Source organism: Falco peregrinus, chromosome 8 (assembly GCF_023634155.1).
Source record: "Falco peregrinus isolate bFalPer1 chromosome 8, bFalPer1.pri, whole genome shotgun sequence".
Taxonomy (NCBI): Eukaryota; Metazoa; Chordata; class Aves; order Falconiformes; family Falconidae; genus Falco; species Falco peregrinus.
This window is the reverse complement of record NC_073728.1, coordinates 30,435,485-30,451,598: the sequence shown is the minus strand read 5'-3', so window position 1 is coordinate 30,451,598 and position 16,114 is coordinate 30,435,485. Positions and strand designations below refer to the sequence as shown.

The 16,114-nt window shown below is 45.5% G+C and overlaps 1 protein-coding gene across 2 annotated transcripts in view; it reads right to left on the bottom strand.

The window, feature by feature from the left end:
* The window catches only part of GLI2 (GLI family zinc finger 2), a 199,772-nt gene that overhangs the window by 59,577 nt on the left and 124,081 nt on the right, over window positions 1-16,114 (bottom strand). For both annotated transcript variants that reach the window (XM_005244246.3, XM_027796495.2), the window contains exon 3: window positions 10,239-10,344. In XM_005244246.3, coding sequence (XP_005244303.2) covers window positions 10,239-10,344 — 106 coding nt within the window. The remainder of the gene's footprint in view (window positions 1-10,238; window positions 10,345-16,114) is intronic.

Genomic DNA, 16,114 nt, shown 5'->3' with positions numbered 1-16,114 from the left:
ACACTCTGGTAGTCTTTCCTCTACCAGTGGTAATTTGGGATGTGTGGTTATCCTGTGGGATCTTAAGAAGCTTTCAGATGAAGCATTTATCAGCAGGTACCATTGTCCAGCTGCTGGTTTGCAAATCAAAAGCCACATAAGTAGCTCCAGATCCAAGCTAGGAAAGCCTCTTGTGAAGGGGCAAGAGGAGGAATAAAACAAATTGTTCTCTAGGATGCTTTCACTGGGATCGAAAGGAAATATTTCAAAGGCCCTTACAGGATTTAGGAACACACATTTATTTCTTAGAGAGACTTAAACTCAAAAAGCTCAATGTGACTGCATTTCATACAACCCTAATATCTTTTCAGGCATGCCTGACTGCACCCACGTGCTGTTACAAGTGGCTTGGGTATGTGTGTGAGGGGTAGGGAGAGGTATGAGACACGTAAAATGAGTTGTGCTAGAAGAAATACCTCTGCTGTACAAAAGAAATACTGCCACACCGTGAACTTGAAGAAAAGGCACGAGGTGGTGGTGGAGCCTAACTCACATTTAATCTAACAGCAGGTACTCAGCAGCGGGGAGACCATGGTACAGTCCTGCTGCTGCCCAGGGGGTAGAAAAGGATATCTCCTACCTCCCAGCTTCCTGCCATGCTGTCAGGTGTGTGTACCCCACCCCCACAAGTATCAGCTTAAAAAAATCATCAAAAGGCTCATAATCTAGTTTCACTACCAGCTACCACAATCAGTTATATCCGAACCTAACCCCATACGTGCCAATAAGCTGAGTGCAGGGAATGCAGTAAACTTGCTGTTGAAGTGGAGTCTGGCCAACTGATATCAACTAAACCCTGAATATACTTTTTCCATAGCACATCCTCCCACCAGGTTTGCTGTGTGCATGCTCCTGCAAAGGAGAGGAGACAGGGCAGAAAATTCCCCCACCAGTCCTGCAGGAGCTGTATGACCTGGCTGTGTATACTGGACTCCAAGCATGCACAAGGCACCTCATTAACATGTTTGTGCTTTTTAACTCCATTCCAAACATTTTCTTAATTTTTAGGTACTTACCTCATTTACTAGGGTTGGCTTTGGAGTCCCGAGTGTCAATGAAGGTTGGGAGAGTTAGGCATTAACTGGGATCCAGGATATTGGAAAAATCCACTGTGCCTTTGCATTACCAACACTTGACAAGCCCACCCTAAGGGTCAACATTATTTTGAAATCCACAACACCCACTTGCAAAGTAATGTTATTAGCCAGACCCAATACAGTGGGTTTTACAATCTGAAATCATACAGGCACTTTTTAAAATTTGACCCTTGAGTAATGCTCTAAATTTTAGCTCTGTTAGTTGTCTATTTAATATCAACGGCGAGACATAAAAGAACAGGCGCGAAAAGCCTCCAAGGCAGAAAATTGTGTAAAATCACAAATTCTCAAAACGGTCTGGCACACAGAAGAAAAACATACATACGTGGTTTAATGTCAAAGCCAGGGATCTAGAAAGCCCACTTAAACGCACACGTTCCCGCAGGAGCGCTCTGCAGATCTGAGATTTGCCAGAGTAACAGCACTCGGCTCTGCCTGTCCGTTTGTGCAGATGTGTGTGCATGGTGTTAGCTGCAGGCAGGGTATCCAGATCCACAGTTCTGCCAAATAGGGTCCTTTTTTTATTAGGTTTTTTTTTTTTTTCCTTTCCCCCCAGCCATCTGGGTGGTCCGAGAATCAGACCCGAAATACCTAGGATCCCTTGAACCACATGTTCTAATCCCAGCAGAGTTGACTCAGTCCTTCATCCTTCCAGGGTAAATTGACTTCTCTGCTCTTTGTTGCGTGGGGGGAACTTTTGGATGAGATTTGAAAATTTCCGCTCTGTACAGACATTAAAAATCCTACATTTTTCTTCCAGTATCACCAGCCAGCATTTCTGCCATTAGTTTTTATCTCTCGGCACCTTGTGTTATTTGCTTCCCGTGGCCACTGGTAGCTGGGAACCCAGATTAACCAGCACCTGAAAAGTGATGTGCCACAGGCTTCATTTTATAAGCCAATGGGATGGATGGGTTTTGTCCATTTATCTCCACACTGGAAGGATTTCAGAGAAACACAGTGAAAATGAGGAGACAGAGCAGACTGATATTTGAGTATATGCTGCGGGCTGCAGCCTGGGCAGTTCATTAGTGTAGGGAGGGAGGATATGGCAACATGCAGCAAGTATCTGGAGGGATGTGTTACACAAGGAGGTGTGCTAGGAGCAGAAGGGTGAAATACAGGGAGAGAAAAATAAGTGGTCTAAGAAGGTGAACTGCATGGAGAGCTTTTTACACTGAGAAAGGATTTACTACAGGATACAGTCGAACTTTTACTCAAGTTCAACCAGGAGATACAGGACCAGAAAGGGGGAACCTACACACCCCTGTGCTGTACAGGACAAAGTGCTACAGAGGTGCAAAACTCTGCAACAGGTCTCATCATTTCTTGTCCTCCTGACTGTAAGAAACTAGTGAGAGGTGAAACACCAACTAGAGAGGGGATTTATTTAGGATTAAGAAAAAGGAGAGGCCAGGAGGAGTGATGCTCCACATTTAGACGAGAGAAAACTTGAGGAACAAATTTGTAATACTGGAGTTGAAAAGGACAGGAGACTGGCACTGAATGTTCATCCACTTTCACAGGATGCTGAAAGCAATGCAAAATGGGCAACACCGTTGAGATGGCCTCTGAAAGAGCCACACTCTTTGTTTAGAAACTCTTTAGAAAGCAGCGAGAGAATAGAGATCAAATAAATTTTTCCTAAAGAACAAGCTTAACAGCGGATAAGGTGGAAGCATGAAGTCACTTTTAATCTACTATAAAGTGAGGTAAGCAAAGGGATTATCACTTAAAACGTGCTGACATGAAGCTCTGAGAATGACATTTAAAAGCAATGGTGGATTACAGAGTGACATCATATTAAACGAACACAAGCCAGAGGTTTACATAAAAGACCTCAGAGATCAGGCTCTTGTTCTCGATACTAAAATCTCCTAGCTGTTTTTACCCTTCTGGTGGTCATTAGGCTAAATTAGAGCTGCAGTTTTTCATTCAGTAAGTTGTGGTGTCACAGCACCAGCAACTTGGTGGCCCAGATCTTCACTAGGTGCTAACAGGCATGACTCTATCTGAGCTCACCGAGGCCCCTCACTCCAGTGCGAAGCCACTGGCATCCAGCAACTGAAGATCCAACCCAAATGTTTCCATGTCCAATCTCTGTCTTGCTACATAGTTTAATGACTCTGAAACTATGCACCTTCACGTCCCTCTGGACTTCAGGTTTCAGTTTTTCAAAGTATGCTGAAGGCTATTTAACTAAACACACATGATGAAACTATCTTCAATTTAAGGAATAGCATAGATGTGCAAATCTCTCTCATAATGGAAAATGCTTGAAATTTGTTAAAAAGATTCAAAAGAGAAAGCTGTGGGGTTTGTGTTTGTGTTTGGGTGTTGTGGGTTTTTTTACAGATTATTTTATCAGATTGGAAAAACCTATAGAAACATTCTAGCCCTGATGAGTGTTTTGGATTATGTCTGCCCCATTTTTTGAAGACCTGATCAGTCTGTCCTCCCCCCGAGGTCAGAAGATGTTAAGTGTATACCTTCTCAGTCTTTCGCACAGGTAGGTAGCGCTGTGTACCTCTTTCCTGATGCCTGACACAAGCCCCTTCTGGGGAGCTCAACGAATCACAGACCACTTGACTTTTCTTAGCTCTCAAAACATCAGGAAGGTGAGTATTACTGTAGCAGCATTTTAGCAATGGGAAAACTAAAGCACAGATGGAATTAAAGTCATTTTTCCAGCTCTCAAAACAGGACAGCAGCAGCCCAGTATTTAATCTATGGTCTCCCAGAGACGGATCAAGTGACCGTCAAGTATTAGCCCTGGTAGTTTTACAGTGAGATCGGTATTGATAGTTCCCCACATCACCTCCTGTAGGTTACCAAAGAGCCACCTAAAAGCAACACACTCCTGCTAATTACAGACCAGGCAGAGGTTTGAACCAGCCTTCTGGAGGAGACCAGCCTCTGCAAACCATCGCGTACTCACACATTCTTATTTTCTTAAATAAATAAAAGAAGCATGTGGGAAAGAAGGGCACAGAATAAATTGGATGTGGGAGCCCCCAAACCTGTTTCCCAAATGAGCAATGTATCTATTTGGTGAAAGTCGTAAAACTTTGCAAAACACATAAGAAGGCCTCTCTGAGCAGCTGTTTGCTTTGACTCCGGAGGGAGCTAGCTCTATCTCCAAAGCAGCACAGTACCATCAATCACGACCTGCCAAAGATTTTCTACTCCGGTAGCAAAGTAAATATGAAAACACACAGGTTTTATTAGTGTGTACATTCTGTGGCTCAACCAAGCGGCGTCCTTGCTGCAGGAACAACCATTACCTGGGGTCCCATCCTAAACCACCTGATGGGATCACAGCTGCAGCCTCATGGGAGCCGTAGCCCACGGAGGTTAGCCAACGGCACTTTACACATGCCTGATAATGCACAAAGGCAGCCCCAGGAGCATGCGAAGCAACCAGCTCCCCTCTGCTATCCGCTGTGGTCACGAATCTCCCTGGCCGGAGGGGACGACCAAGAGGCCCTGGCAGAAAGTGGGGAGCACTGGCAGGGAAGCGCTGGCCGGGCTCTGCTGGAGCACAGTCAGGGCCACGGGGCACTCAGATAATCTCACTGCAAAACTCTGACACCCCTTCACTGAGTGTGTTCCAAGTGAGATTTTTCAAAGGATTTCTATCCAACAAAACTGGAGGAGTTGTTGTGTGTCGTTTTTTTTTTTAAATAGGAACAGCAAAAGGCACATCTGTGACAATAGCAAATTCCAGCTCTAAAGCAAGAGACACTGGCGTTTCTCAAAGCACAATTATAAGATGATGATGATTATTTTTTATATGGCTAAACAACATATTTTCCCTTAACCCTACTTGGCCTCCCTTGGCTGAATCTCACAAAAACAACAAATGAAAAAGAAAACCAGCCTGAAACAGATATCCAAGACAGAAAATCTTAGGTTCAACATTAAATGTGGCAAATTTGTAAACATGCATGACACAGTCTTTCTATAATGAAAAGTTCAACAGCCACCTTGCCCGCCTGGAATTACTTTGCCTAAACAGCTCAGGCACATTGGAACTGGTCCTGAAGAGGTATTCTGTAATTTTTAGCACAGTAGAAAGAAAACAAACTTCAACAAGGAGGGGCAATATGATCAGATAAAGAAAAAAAGTGTAGGCTGAATATCAGGGAAAATCTGTAATATATTCAGATCTCAGGGAAATGGAGGAAGATACATGATTAAACCAGATAAAATCCCTACCAGAGGGAAATTAAGGGCAACTCCATATTATTATGGAGATGGAGTCTTCTCTACATTTAGGTCTTTGGGAAAATTCAGTCCTTATGAAAGCCATGGAATTTGTGACCATCAGCTTGGGTGTTGGGGTTTTTTTTACTATCTTTATGTGTGGGCAGAATAGCAACAACAATATTTTGTTAATAAATAATGTCAAAACTGCATCCTGAAACACCACCAGGATGTCGGTAGAAAAACAAGGCTGCTTTTGTTTGTTACACTGCGTAATGCCTGATGGGTTTTAACCACAGTTTTGGAGCTACTGTTAAAACGCTTCTTGCTGAGTCAAGCCTAGGCATGCTGTTTACAAGGGTTAGCCCTGAAGGCTCTTGCATTGGCAGGGACTTTTAAGCTGAGCTAAGGAGTTTTTAGTTATTTTTGTTGTGCCTTAGAAAAAAAATAGTTGAGAGTAGCTAAGCACACCTAAAGTGGGGAGTGGAAGGGAGCTGTCAGTAACCACCTGCCATACCTGCCAGCGGCTTTGCTCTCTAGGCAAGGGCTTGATCCTGCAAAGCTGACACTGAAAATCGCCTTGGTTTAGAGCAGATGGAGTTATTGCATCGAACAAGCCCCAGCAGAGAAAGCTTTTGTGAAGAAGCCTGCTAAAATACAAAATACCCCCTTTGTTAGAAAAGGACCTATTCTTGGTTCAGCTTTGAACCTGCTGAAACACCCTGGCTGATGACTATTGCTCCAGTAATGCTGATCTTCTTCCTACAACCAATGGTGCAGAGTGAAATTCTAACAAATCAATAAAAGCTGCATGCAGAAAATGCATATAATGCCCACCACTGCTCTTCCACTGAGCCTGGACCATCCTGTGCAGTGCAAGAGGCGAGGGTGCCAAAGAAAAGGAGTATGTGGCTCTGTAATTTAATGCATTATCACAATGGTATGCAAAATGAGTCAGAATCTCCAGATTTATTTTTCTGTCATTTCTTAGCTCCTGAGTGCTGTAGTTTGCAACCTTAGTGCTAAAAATGTTGCTTTGTGGAAGTGGTACCTCATACAATTTATATGTACCAATACAACTTCATTTATTCATTCTGCCCTAATTCTATACTCCTGGAATAGATTTCATCCCATATTCAGTTTTACTCCATTCTGCATTAAATCCTTTTGCAGTGTCCACCGGGCTCCAGTCCTGCCTTTCTCCCCATCCTCCATATAACCACAAGTTCACGAGCATCAGAATCCAGGATGATACTTTAAGTCCACAGTATTCCTGTTGGTTTGCACTGCACAGCACTCAAGGATGATCTGAATGAGATACTTCATTTTGCTAGACCAATCAAGCCAAGCAAGCATTGTAATTCTGTCTAATTTTTTGTAATGTCAAAAAAAAAAAAAAAGGTCAAAAAATGAAACATGTCCAAAAAGAGTATCACCAAATAAGTAAAAACAACAGAGTTTGTACAGAAAAGTGAGTTGTCCTAATGCCTAGAGAAACACGGAAAAAAACCCTCTAGAAGTATACTTCAGGGAAATACCAACGTGACCTGCTTCTGGATTATATATTTATGCATATAATAAATGCTCAGTGGTTTGGAATAAGACTCATGTCCTGAAAATTATTTGTCATGCTGCTTAACAAGGAAATCACTGAGATATGGAGACTGAGAACAGTGAGCAGATATACAACAAATCTTTCAGGCCTCTGTCTTGTCATGTGGATCTTTTATTACTGGAGTTTTCCATACTCCCTTTCATATTCTCAAGAAAAAGGTCCCATAGGTGGTCCTGCTCAAGAGAGCCTTACAGATGAGCTCCCTCCAGTCAGGATAAAATAACGTATGTTCTCATTAGGCCAAATGCAAACAGTGATGAAGGGGAATGTGCTGCCATGTCACATCGAGCAATCAGGAAACAAACCTTTGACATAATGCAGCAGGCAGATAATAAGACCCCATAGTTAGCAACAAATGAGACTACACTTAATTTGCTGTGCAATGTTCATGTAATTAGATAAATTTGGTACCAGCAAGACAGCAGACAGCTAGAATATGGGCTTGATGAATTGGGGGCTCTCTGTCAGGCTCTGATCACATTCATCATAAAGCCAAAACTCAGTGACAGATTTTTTCTTCCAAACATTTGCCGTAATTTTCTGGAGTGAAAATATGCACATGCCTTTTTTTTTTTTTTTTTTTTTTTTTTTTTGAGTTGTACTTTAAACAAGATGGATTTCTGAACCATCAGGATAGAGTACAAATTTCTAGAGGCTCAACTGTGCCTGTGGAGTCCACCCATACTATTGAGCAGAAGCCACACAACCACTAAGTACGTTCTAGTCCAGCTAGTCCAGCTTTACCACCATGATGTTCTGGATGATTTCACACTGGAAATCCTCCAGTAGAGGAGGTGAGCACTATGCTATCACCTCCAGCACAGAGACTGGAGGAGAGAAGACAGAAGCAGAACAAAAACTAGAGGAAGAAAGGGCAGAAGATGAGGTTACAATGTTTGCAGGTAAGATTGAAAGAGAAAAACTGGTTGGGAGACTAACTCCACAGCTGGTAAGAATTTTCCCAGTGTGGTTGTGCCATAGTCCAGGATACTTGGACATGAGCCAAACAGAAGTGGCATTCCCTTGGTCCTAAAAAAAACCCACAGCCAAGAAGCAGTTGGCTGCTCAGCTTTGGTTCTTCACCAGCCACAGAGGCAGCCTTCAGTGCAATGCCCAGGTAGATTCAAAGACGACTGCATTTCCTTTTCTAAGACCGGCAACCAAGTTTTCTCTCCAGTACCTCACAAGTCATTTTTATGAGAGGTGCTGCTGGGAAGGTGAAGGATTCCAAGGAAGAAAGGCAATAGGTATTTGCCCACAACTCTACCCAAACACTAAGCAGGACACTCTTGGTCTTCTGACATACAAATGTGGTCACTGCTAAGACTGTGGATTATTAATATTGGCACAGATGAAGTGAAACCTGATCTGCCAGCACTGTACACTTGGCCAAGGTTGATTAGTTGGACAACCCCAATATGATAAAATACTGGCTCCTGTCACTAGAGGATATGATTCACAGGCACATAGCACCAGCAGAACATCCAGCTTCGTGGTCCCACCAAAGAAACTGCTGTGGAGCCCCAGGGCACATGCAGTGCACCCAATCCTTCTCATGAGGAGTGAAGGGCAACTTCGAGCAGGGCACACAATCTGTGCCAAATGTCCGAGCATCTGCCAGTCCTCTCTTCTAACCACTGCCTTGAATATTGCCCCTTTCAGAAGTCAGTGTGTGCTTTGTTAGCCAAAGCTCTGGCTTCTTAACTATCTCCCAGTATGTTTGGTTTTTTGGTTTTTTTTTTTTTTTTTATTAATCTGTCTTTTTTCTACAGTTTTCATATGTACTTGCACACAAGACCAGAACTATTTCATACAGCCCCCCTTAGCCCCCCACCCCATTCCCATGCTAGCAATCTGCTCTGTCTTTTCCCCTTTGCACACAGCATGGAAGGAGCTGCTCTGCCCCTTTAAACATCTAGTCAAACTGACTGCCAGCCAAAAAGACAATGATTTGTCTTCTGGTAGGATCCAGGGGAATGCCCTATCATTTTTTTCCTGCAGCATTTTGGAAGCGGAATAAAGCCCTGGTAGCTGTGGGACTCCACATATCTCCTGGCTGCCGCCGTCTGCGTTACTTGCCTCCCGGGGACTGTTCCCCGGCTCACACCCAGCCAGAAAAAGCACAGCTCTACAAACAGCCCCTGCAAAGCCAGGTGAGCGCTGACCCTGGCTGGATGGCGAGACCACAATGGGGCTTTGGGGTTTCCAATGAGAGTTTTTTAAGTGATGAGCCCTATTTGTTCTTCCCTTGCTCTTGCAAATTGTTTCCGTCCCTTACAGGTTTCCCCACACCAAGTGCCCTAGGATCCATCCTTCAGCTGATGACTGAGCCCTGTGTTACAGCCATGGGTTGAGGGATTTTGGGGTGGCCGTGGGACCACCAATCCCATCAGGCTGCCCCTCACCTCCCATGGGGATAGTGCATTTCAGGGACAAGGAGAAACCCCTCCGCCTGCATGGTCATGACAACCTCTGCTCACATCCCTGCTGGGGCCTTTTTCCCTGCCCTGATCAAAGCTTGCAGGAGGTGAAACCAGATCTCCCTACAAACATCCTCCAAGGCATCAAGGACTATTGCGCTGCCACATCCTAGATGAAGAGATGGACCATGATCCCCCCTCTCAGGGTATAGTCTCTGACCAGTGCCTGTGCTCACTTCCCATCACCTGCTTTGGGGAGAAGTGGGCTCTTGCGAGGAGGTCACCACAAAAACCCAGGGTCCTGCCCCTCCGGAGCAGACACAGACACCCGCGTGAGGACCTGCCTCTATACCACATTGCAGAAAACACCACCCAGCCTGTCCTGGCCATTGTCTGGTAAAATCAAACTGAATTACAGAATTCCCATTAGACTTCTGCTGCCGTCCCCCAAACCGGCGGGCAGGGAGGGACGGTACACAAGGTTTCCAAATGGAGGAATCGGTGCTGGGTGTTCACCAAGATGGTGTCAGAAACGACCCGAGCATGGCATAATGTAAGAAACACCAGGGGTGCAAAAGCACAAGTCAAGTGTGTCCCCAGGACCTCAGCCAGATAACAACACGGAAGCCCTGTACTCCCATCCTGCTGCTGTACGGCACTTCTATAGGTTTAATAGAGCTGTAGAGCATTTCTGCCAGGCAGGTCAGTATTGCCACTGGATGGGGACAGTGTGGTGGAAGGTGGCCAGCGGGGCCAGCCTGCCAGGAGGGCTGTGAGTCCCTGGGACCTTAGCAGCGGGATTCGGCGTACCGTGGTGACTGATGTTTTAGCAAGGCACGGGAGTGGAGATGCAAGACTTACCCATGGATAGCGTGGATAGAGTGAGGTTCGTAATGGTATCGTCCTTCCTGGTGGCGCATGTCAATTGGCAAAGGAGCGTGGAAGGCCGGAAAAATGTGCTGCGGCACTGTTGAGGGGAATAGAAGAAGAAGAAAAAAAGGGACTTCAAAAACTTTTCCTTTCCTTTTAAAACAATTTCAAAGGCACTAAATCTCCATGAATTTCAGAGCAAGAGCAGTGCAAGACAAGGGGTCTTCATGATATCAGCGCTATCATACACCAGAGAAGTGGAATGAATAAATAATCAAAGTCATGCGGAGAAATCCTACATCTTCGACATAAAAGATCTCCAACAGGGTTTTTGACAAAGACAAGCAGCTAAGCGCTCTTTGAACTTGAGGAGATTATAGGAAGCACCAAGGAAAACTAGACTTGCAACGCAAATCAGACTCAACAGAGCCTGGCGGGATCCAGACCTGCGTCGTCCCTCAAGCCTGGAGTGGCAGCAAACACCTTTCCTTAAGGTCTGTACGCACAAGTTGGAAATATTTACCTAAAAATGTAACAGCGAGAGCAGCGCTAATGCAGACTGTCTAGGCAGTCAGAAGAGGCTCAAAAGTGCCTACTGCCAGGTTCTGAGAGAGGAGCCCAAATTGCTCTCACTTGTAATCACTTGAGGCCCTATTTTTTATTCATTTGAGAAGCTTGTTTCATCTTTGATGGAAAGATAAAGTGGTCTCAAAAGGCAGAGAACACCTACATTGACTTATTAAATCGACAGGTTTTAATATTTATTATTGACCCCAAAAGTTAACAGCGAGAATATTTGAGTGAGCCAAGCTGATGGCAAATTCATCAGGTTATTTCTCCATGCCACCCCCGACAACACTGCCTGGCCACCTGGGCCTTTCATGCTAAAATTACAGAAGCTAAAGAAGTACAATTAGCAGAGACTCGATAACGATACTACTGTACAATCGCCCTCTGATACGGCTCATCACATCTGTAACTATGCCGCTTTCTAGATTTGTACCAGCAGTCGGCTTAAAGATAAAAGGCTGGTCTTGCTCTGCCTTTACAAACAGAACTTCATTAAAGACTAATTAATATTGTCGCAGGTCTTCCCATTCACTCTCCGGCTTCTTGGCCATTCTCTGTAACGGGAGACTAAAAGCAAAACAAAACCAACCTCCTGAGTAAGCCCTTCAAAACCCACTCTGTGCTCAGTATTTCACTGTGACTTGCCTCTGTGACAGGTAGCATCTCTCTGTAGAGTGGGGAAGCACCATCCAAAACCAAAGTGTCAAGGCTTGGGCCAAGTCGCTCGCTGATGCTCAGCAAACTCCAGAAAACGCCAAACTCTTTTGCTATGAAAGACTTAAAATTCAGCCTTTCGCATCTGTAACTCCAGCTGCAACAGAGTTATACTAACTCTGTCCAGCGAGGCTGTGCTCCTTTTGGGTCCGTCACGCAAAGCCTGTGTGAAATCCCCGTATATGTCTTTCCCGGCATATCAGCAAGAGGATCTGAGGCTCCTACTCCCATTGCAACGTACAATCCCTGAGCACAGCACGGCACAGGCACGTCAGCCGGGCTGCTGGGAGAGGTGAGAGACTACACAAAAACAACCCTCCTGCCAACTCTGCTGAAAGGCGTTAAGCTAAGGTAGTCGGGGTGGAAAGTATTTAAGGCTCCGCAGCAGACTTGCTCTCCGTGCTCCAGCGAAGGGCTGGCACCACACACTACCTGATACACTGGGAGCATTTTTGCAGCTCGCCTAATGTCAGGACACAGTAGGGTAACTGTTAACTGCCTTCCCCCCTTCTGCTCCCCTCCCTTCCTCTCCCAAAAGCAGTTCAGGGAGAGAATAAACTTGCGTCCTTTAGGATCTGCTTTAGCAGAAGGAAGATCCACCCTTTAACCATCCCTTGTAGGGGCGATCTGTTCCATAAGGCAAGGAGACTTTATTTGAAGAGGCAGCCAGTGTTTTTCCAGGTCAGAAATACAGCAGAGTTCAGCCATCACATCCCATTCCCTGCTCAGGCAGCACCGTACAGCCTCTGGTCTCCCCAGACCACACTCAGCCCAAACTGCTGCCAGGATGGGCAGGCACCTAAAGCTGCTGTCTTCCTCCCTGGGGACACTGCTGTCCCTTGGCTACGGCCACAGCTACAACCCACTGCTGCTGTGGTGACCAGAGGGAGTGGGGCACAGAGGTTTTACATCATCACATACCAAGCACGGTCAAAAAATCAACTGTCCCTGCACAGACATCTGATGCCAGACAGCACAAACAATCTCCTCCAGCCTGAGCCTCTAGGCTGGGCTTCCTGTAGCACTCACCCCATATTTATGCCATACAAATAAACCCAAAGTAGCAGGGACTCTCCTGCGCTCCTTCGGCCAACCTACACAGCCCAGCTAGTGGCATCCCTATAGGTGAAGTTTTGGGAACTCCCAAAACTAGGTGTCCACTCTGCCTGTAATGGGCAGGGTTAGCCCCCAAACTGCAGGAAAGTGTGCGCTGACATGGGCTGAAACTGTGCTGGCCATCACGGTAATGTGTCAGTAATACAGAGAGTGATACCCTAATCCTTGGGCCCATTCCCTGGAGCAGTCAAATTTACTAATAATGGTGAAACTGTTAAGAATAACAGGTCAATATGAATCTCTTAAAACCCAGGGCAGTTATGTTTTATTTTGTAACTGTGCATTTCTGAATGATTGATTGGTGAGATAATATTGGAAATTACTGTGCTAAAAGAGTCTTTTCCTGCCACTCAGGAGAGCTGGGAAAAAGAGAACACGGTGTTTGCTGCCTGGCCTCCTTTCCTAGCTATCTGTTGGCATAAACACATCTGAAGTGAACATCTCCCTCCTCAAACCTCTGATTATTAATGGGAGAAAAATTTCCACATTCTTCCTCCCTCCCACTGGCACTGCTGGTTTGTTTTTAGCATTTCATCCTATTTGGACCACGGGACAGTCAGCAATGCCTCTGCCTGGGGCGCCTGTTTCACTCTGTCACTGACTTCCAGCCCCGCCACATGCTCTGTGCTTTGCTGCAGCCGAGGGCGAGGGGAAGGGTTGTGTTTGGTGGCATCCCCTTGCAACGTCTCACTTCAGGGCTCCCCCTCTGCTACCTTGCCTGCAGCAGCACCAGCCAACCCTACAGGCTCCAGTGGCTGGTGCTGTTCCTTTTTATTCTCTTCCAGGTGCTTGGTCAGAAATAATGAATGGTTTTATAGGCAATCAACTACCAATTCATAAATGTCAGCCTGGCTCTGCTTCTTGTTGCCACCCCTCCTGAAAAGGACAGTGAGCTGGCAGTAGGACAGCAACACATGCCTTTAACAAAGATGGATGTTTTACACATACGAGTTAAAAAGACAATTATATTCAATTACTTCAAGTAAGTCACGGTGATGTATTCCTGAATAGCCACAGGAAGGGCAATATGATGATTAGGCAATGAATTTGCCAACTTTAATCTAATCAAGGCAATCTTTTGTTTAGCATTATCTGCTTTGCGGTGGCAGAGGATTTACCAAACCCAGGCAATCTTTGCAGATTTAACCCCAAACCTGCCCAATTAGCACTAATGATGATTGTTTTACACAGAGGGAGGCAGGTTTTAGCAGAAGGCCTGGGGAAAGCTTTTGCCCAGGAAAAAGTTGGGCCATGCCAAGCCATGCGGTACGATACGCTGGGGTGCAGAGGCGTGACATGGCACCTCCAAAAGTCCCCTAGCACTGGAACAACAGAGAAGCATTTTCTCTGGGTCCTGAGGAAGGAAAAGAAAACCAAAGAACACATCAAAGCAGCACCCAAGGGGTAGGGAGAATGGGAAAACAGGGTGTTTGGTACAGAAATAACATGGCTCTTCATCAAGCCCGTGGCACACAGCTCCTGGGGTGAAGCACAGCGCAGAGCAGCAGGGCTCAGCCGGGAGGCCCCACCTTGCACCCAGCCGCTGCTTGTGCAGGAATGCGTCTGCTCTGCCGTGCTGTTTGATAAGGGGAAAGACGTTGCTACCTGTCCCCACTTGTTGGAGCTGATTTTCTGGCCAAGGTTTATGAGCAAGACACGGACCTCCCACTGCTGTATTCTCATCCTCTTCTATTCAAAGGCCAGCCAACCCTCTGGCTTCAAAAAGAAAAGATATGAAGCAGAAATGGAGGTTTAAAGGGGATGTCCCTTTGCCGAAAATCCCAGGAATCAGGGAGGGAGGCATCAGAAAGAGGCATTTTTGGAGGATGATGCAGGCTTTTGATTATCTCCAGAGATAAACCTGTGCTTCAAGAAAAACACAGACTGCACATATGAGTTTGTACAGCAAGCAAAGGAGCCGTTTTGACATCACTCACAGCAGCACCTTTTTTTAAGCCCCAAAAAAAAGAATTAGGAAGGGTCAAATAAGCTTTCTCTGTTCCAAACACTTCAGCCTACACACGTGATCGCTCAAAAAAAAAAAAAACCAAAACACCAAAAAAACCCCAAAAGCAGCAGAAGAAAAGAAATCAGACCCCATGCCGCTGAATCGGGTTTCGTTTGCAGTTTGCTTTGACAAAAACAATTCCGAAAGCCCTTGGGAAAGCACTTAAAGGATGTCTTCTGTTCCCACTGGCAACTGGGGTACTGCAGCAAGACTGGCTGGAGAGACACCCTGAGAAGCAACCCCCACACCCTCTGTGCCATCTGATACGTACCGGGCTCCTGCTGCTTTATCTAAAGCACATGTGAACAGCGCAGGCCACCAGGTGTGCTTGGTTTTCCTACTGATGTCCAACAGTCTTCTGTCAGAACAAGCAGTCCAGGCTGTGAGTGAGCTTCTCTGCCATCAGAAATACAGTGTAAACACTTTGCCAACAACAGGGAAAGTCAGTTGTTGAGGGGAAAAGGTAGACGATTGCTGTCTGAATAATTCAGTACCTGTAGTTCTTTCCTCAACAAATTTGCAAAAACACCCATAAAAAAATCAACATTTTTTTAAAAATATATTCCTTATAAAAAAGGAAAAGCAAATACTGACTTCTTTGAGATCCCTTTTGGCTTGATTTTCTGTGATTTTAGTGATGCAGGGGACACAGTTTTCATAATGGGATCACAAGCTACCTTGCAAAGGCTAACAAAGCTTCACCTCTCCTTAAGAAGAGAAGCAAACATGGATTTGAAACACAGGCCCTTTTTATTTCTTTTCTTTTTTTTTTTTTTGACTCAAGAGGGGTTGAAACAGGGTAAGGTAAAATAACTTGCCCAAGTCTACACAGTCAAACGAGCAGGTTCCCCAGTGAACCTCAACCACAGCAGGCAGAAAACGCAACTTTATCTCTAAAAGGATTTGGAGCCCCAGGCTATTGGGTTGATTTGGATTAGTGGGAGAAAAACTTCTCCAGACAACAGCTCACACACTCCTGTCACCACGGTGTTATCAGCAGCTGTGCACAAGCAGCTGGCACAAAAAAAAAAAAAAAAAAAGTGGGAAGAGGCTTTCCCAGAAGATGCTGGTGAGAGTCCGCGAGTGCTTTCTCAGCAGCAGCGCTGTGCTGTCACGGGCCACATCCCTGTCACTGGGGGTGGCAGGATGCTGCTTGGGGCCACACAGCAGCTTGCAACAGCTTCTGCTTTTTTTTTCCCCAGGTTCAGATTCTTAGAAAAGGATAACAGGAAAGTTAACTGCTGTTTGCACTAGGCACTACATAAAAACCTCGAAGACATGACAGGAGGCGTTTGCTAATTTTCCCCATCTCCACAGCAAAGGCCCTTCTTGCTGCCCGCATTTCCTTCTGGATGCCAAATATTACTCTCTTCTCAAGGACCAGGTTAAAGATACAACAAATATGAAGTGTCCCTCACTCAGTCATCACCCTGAGAAGCCCAGAACATCAAGTGAGAAA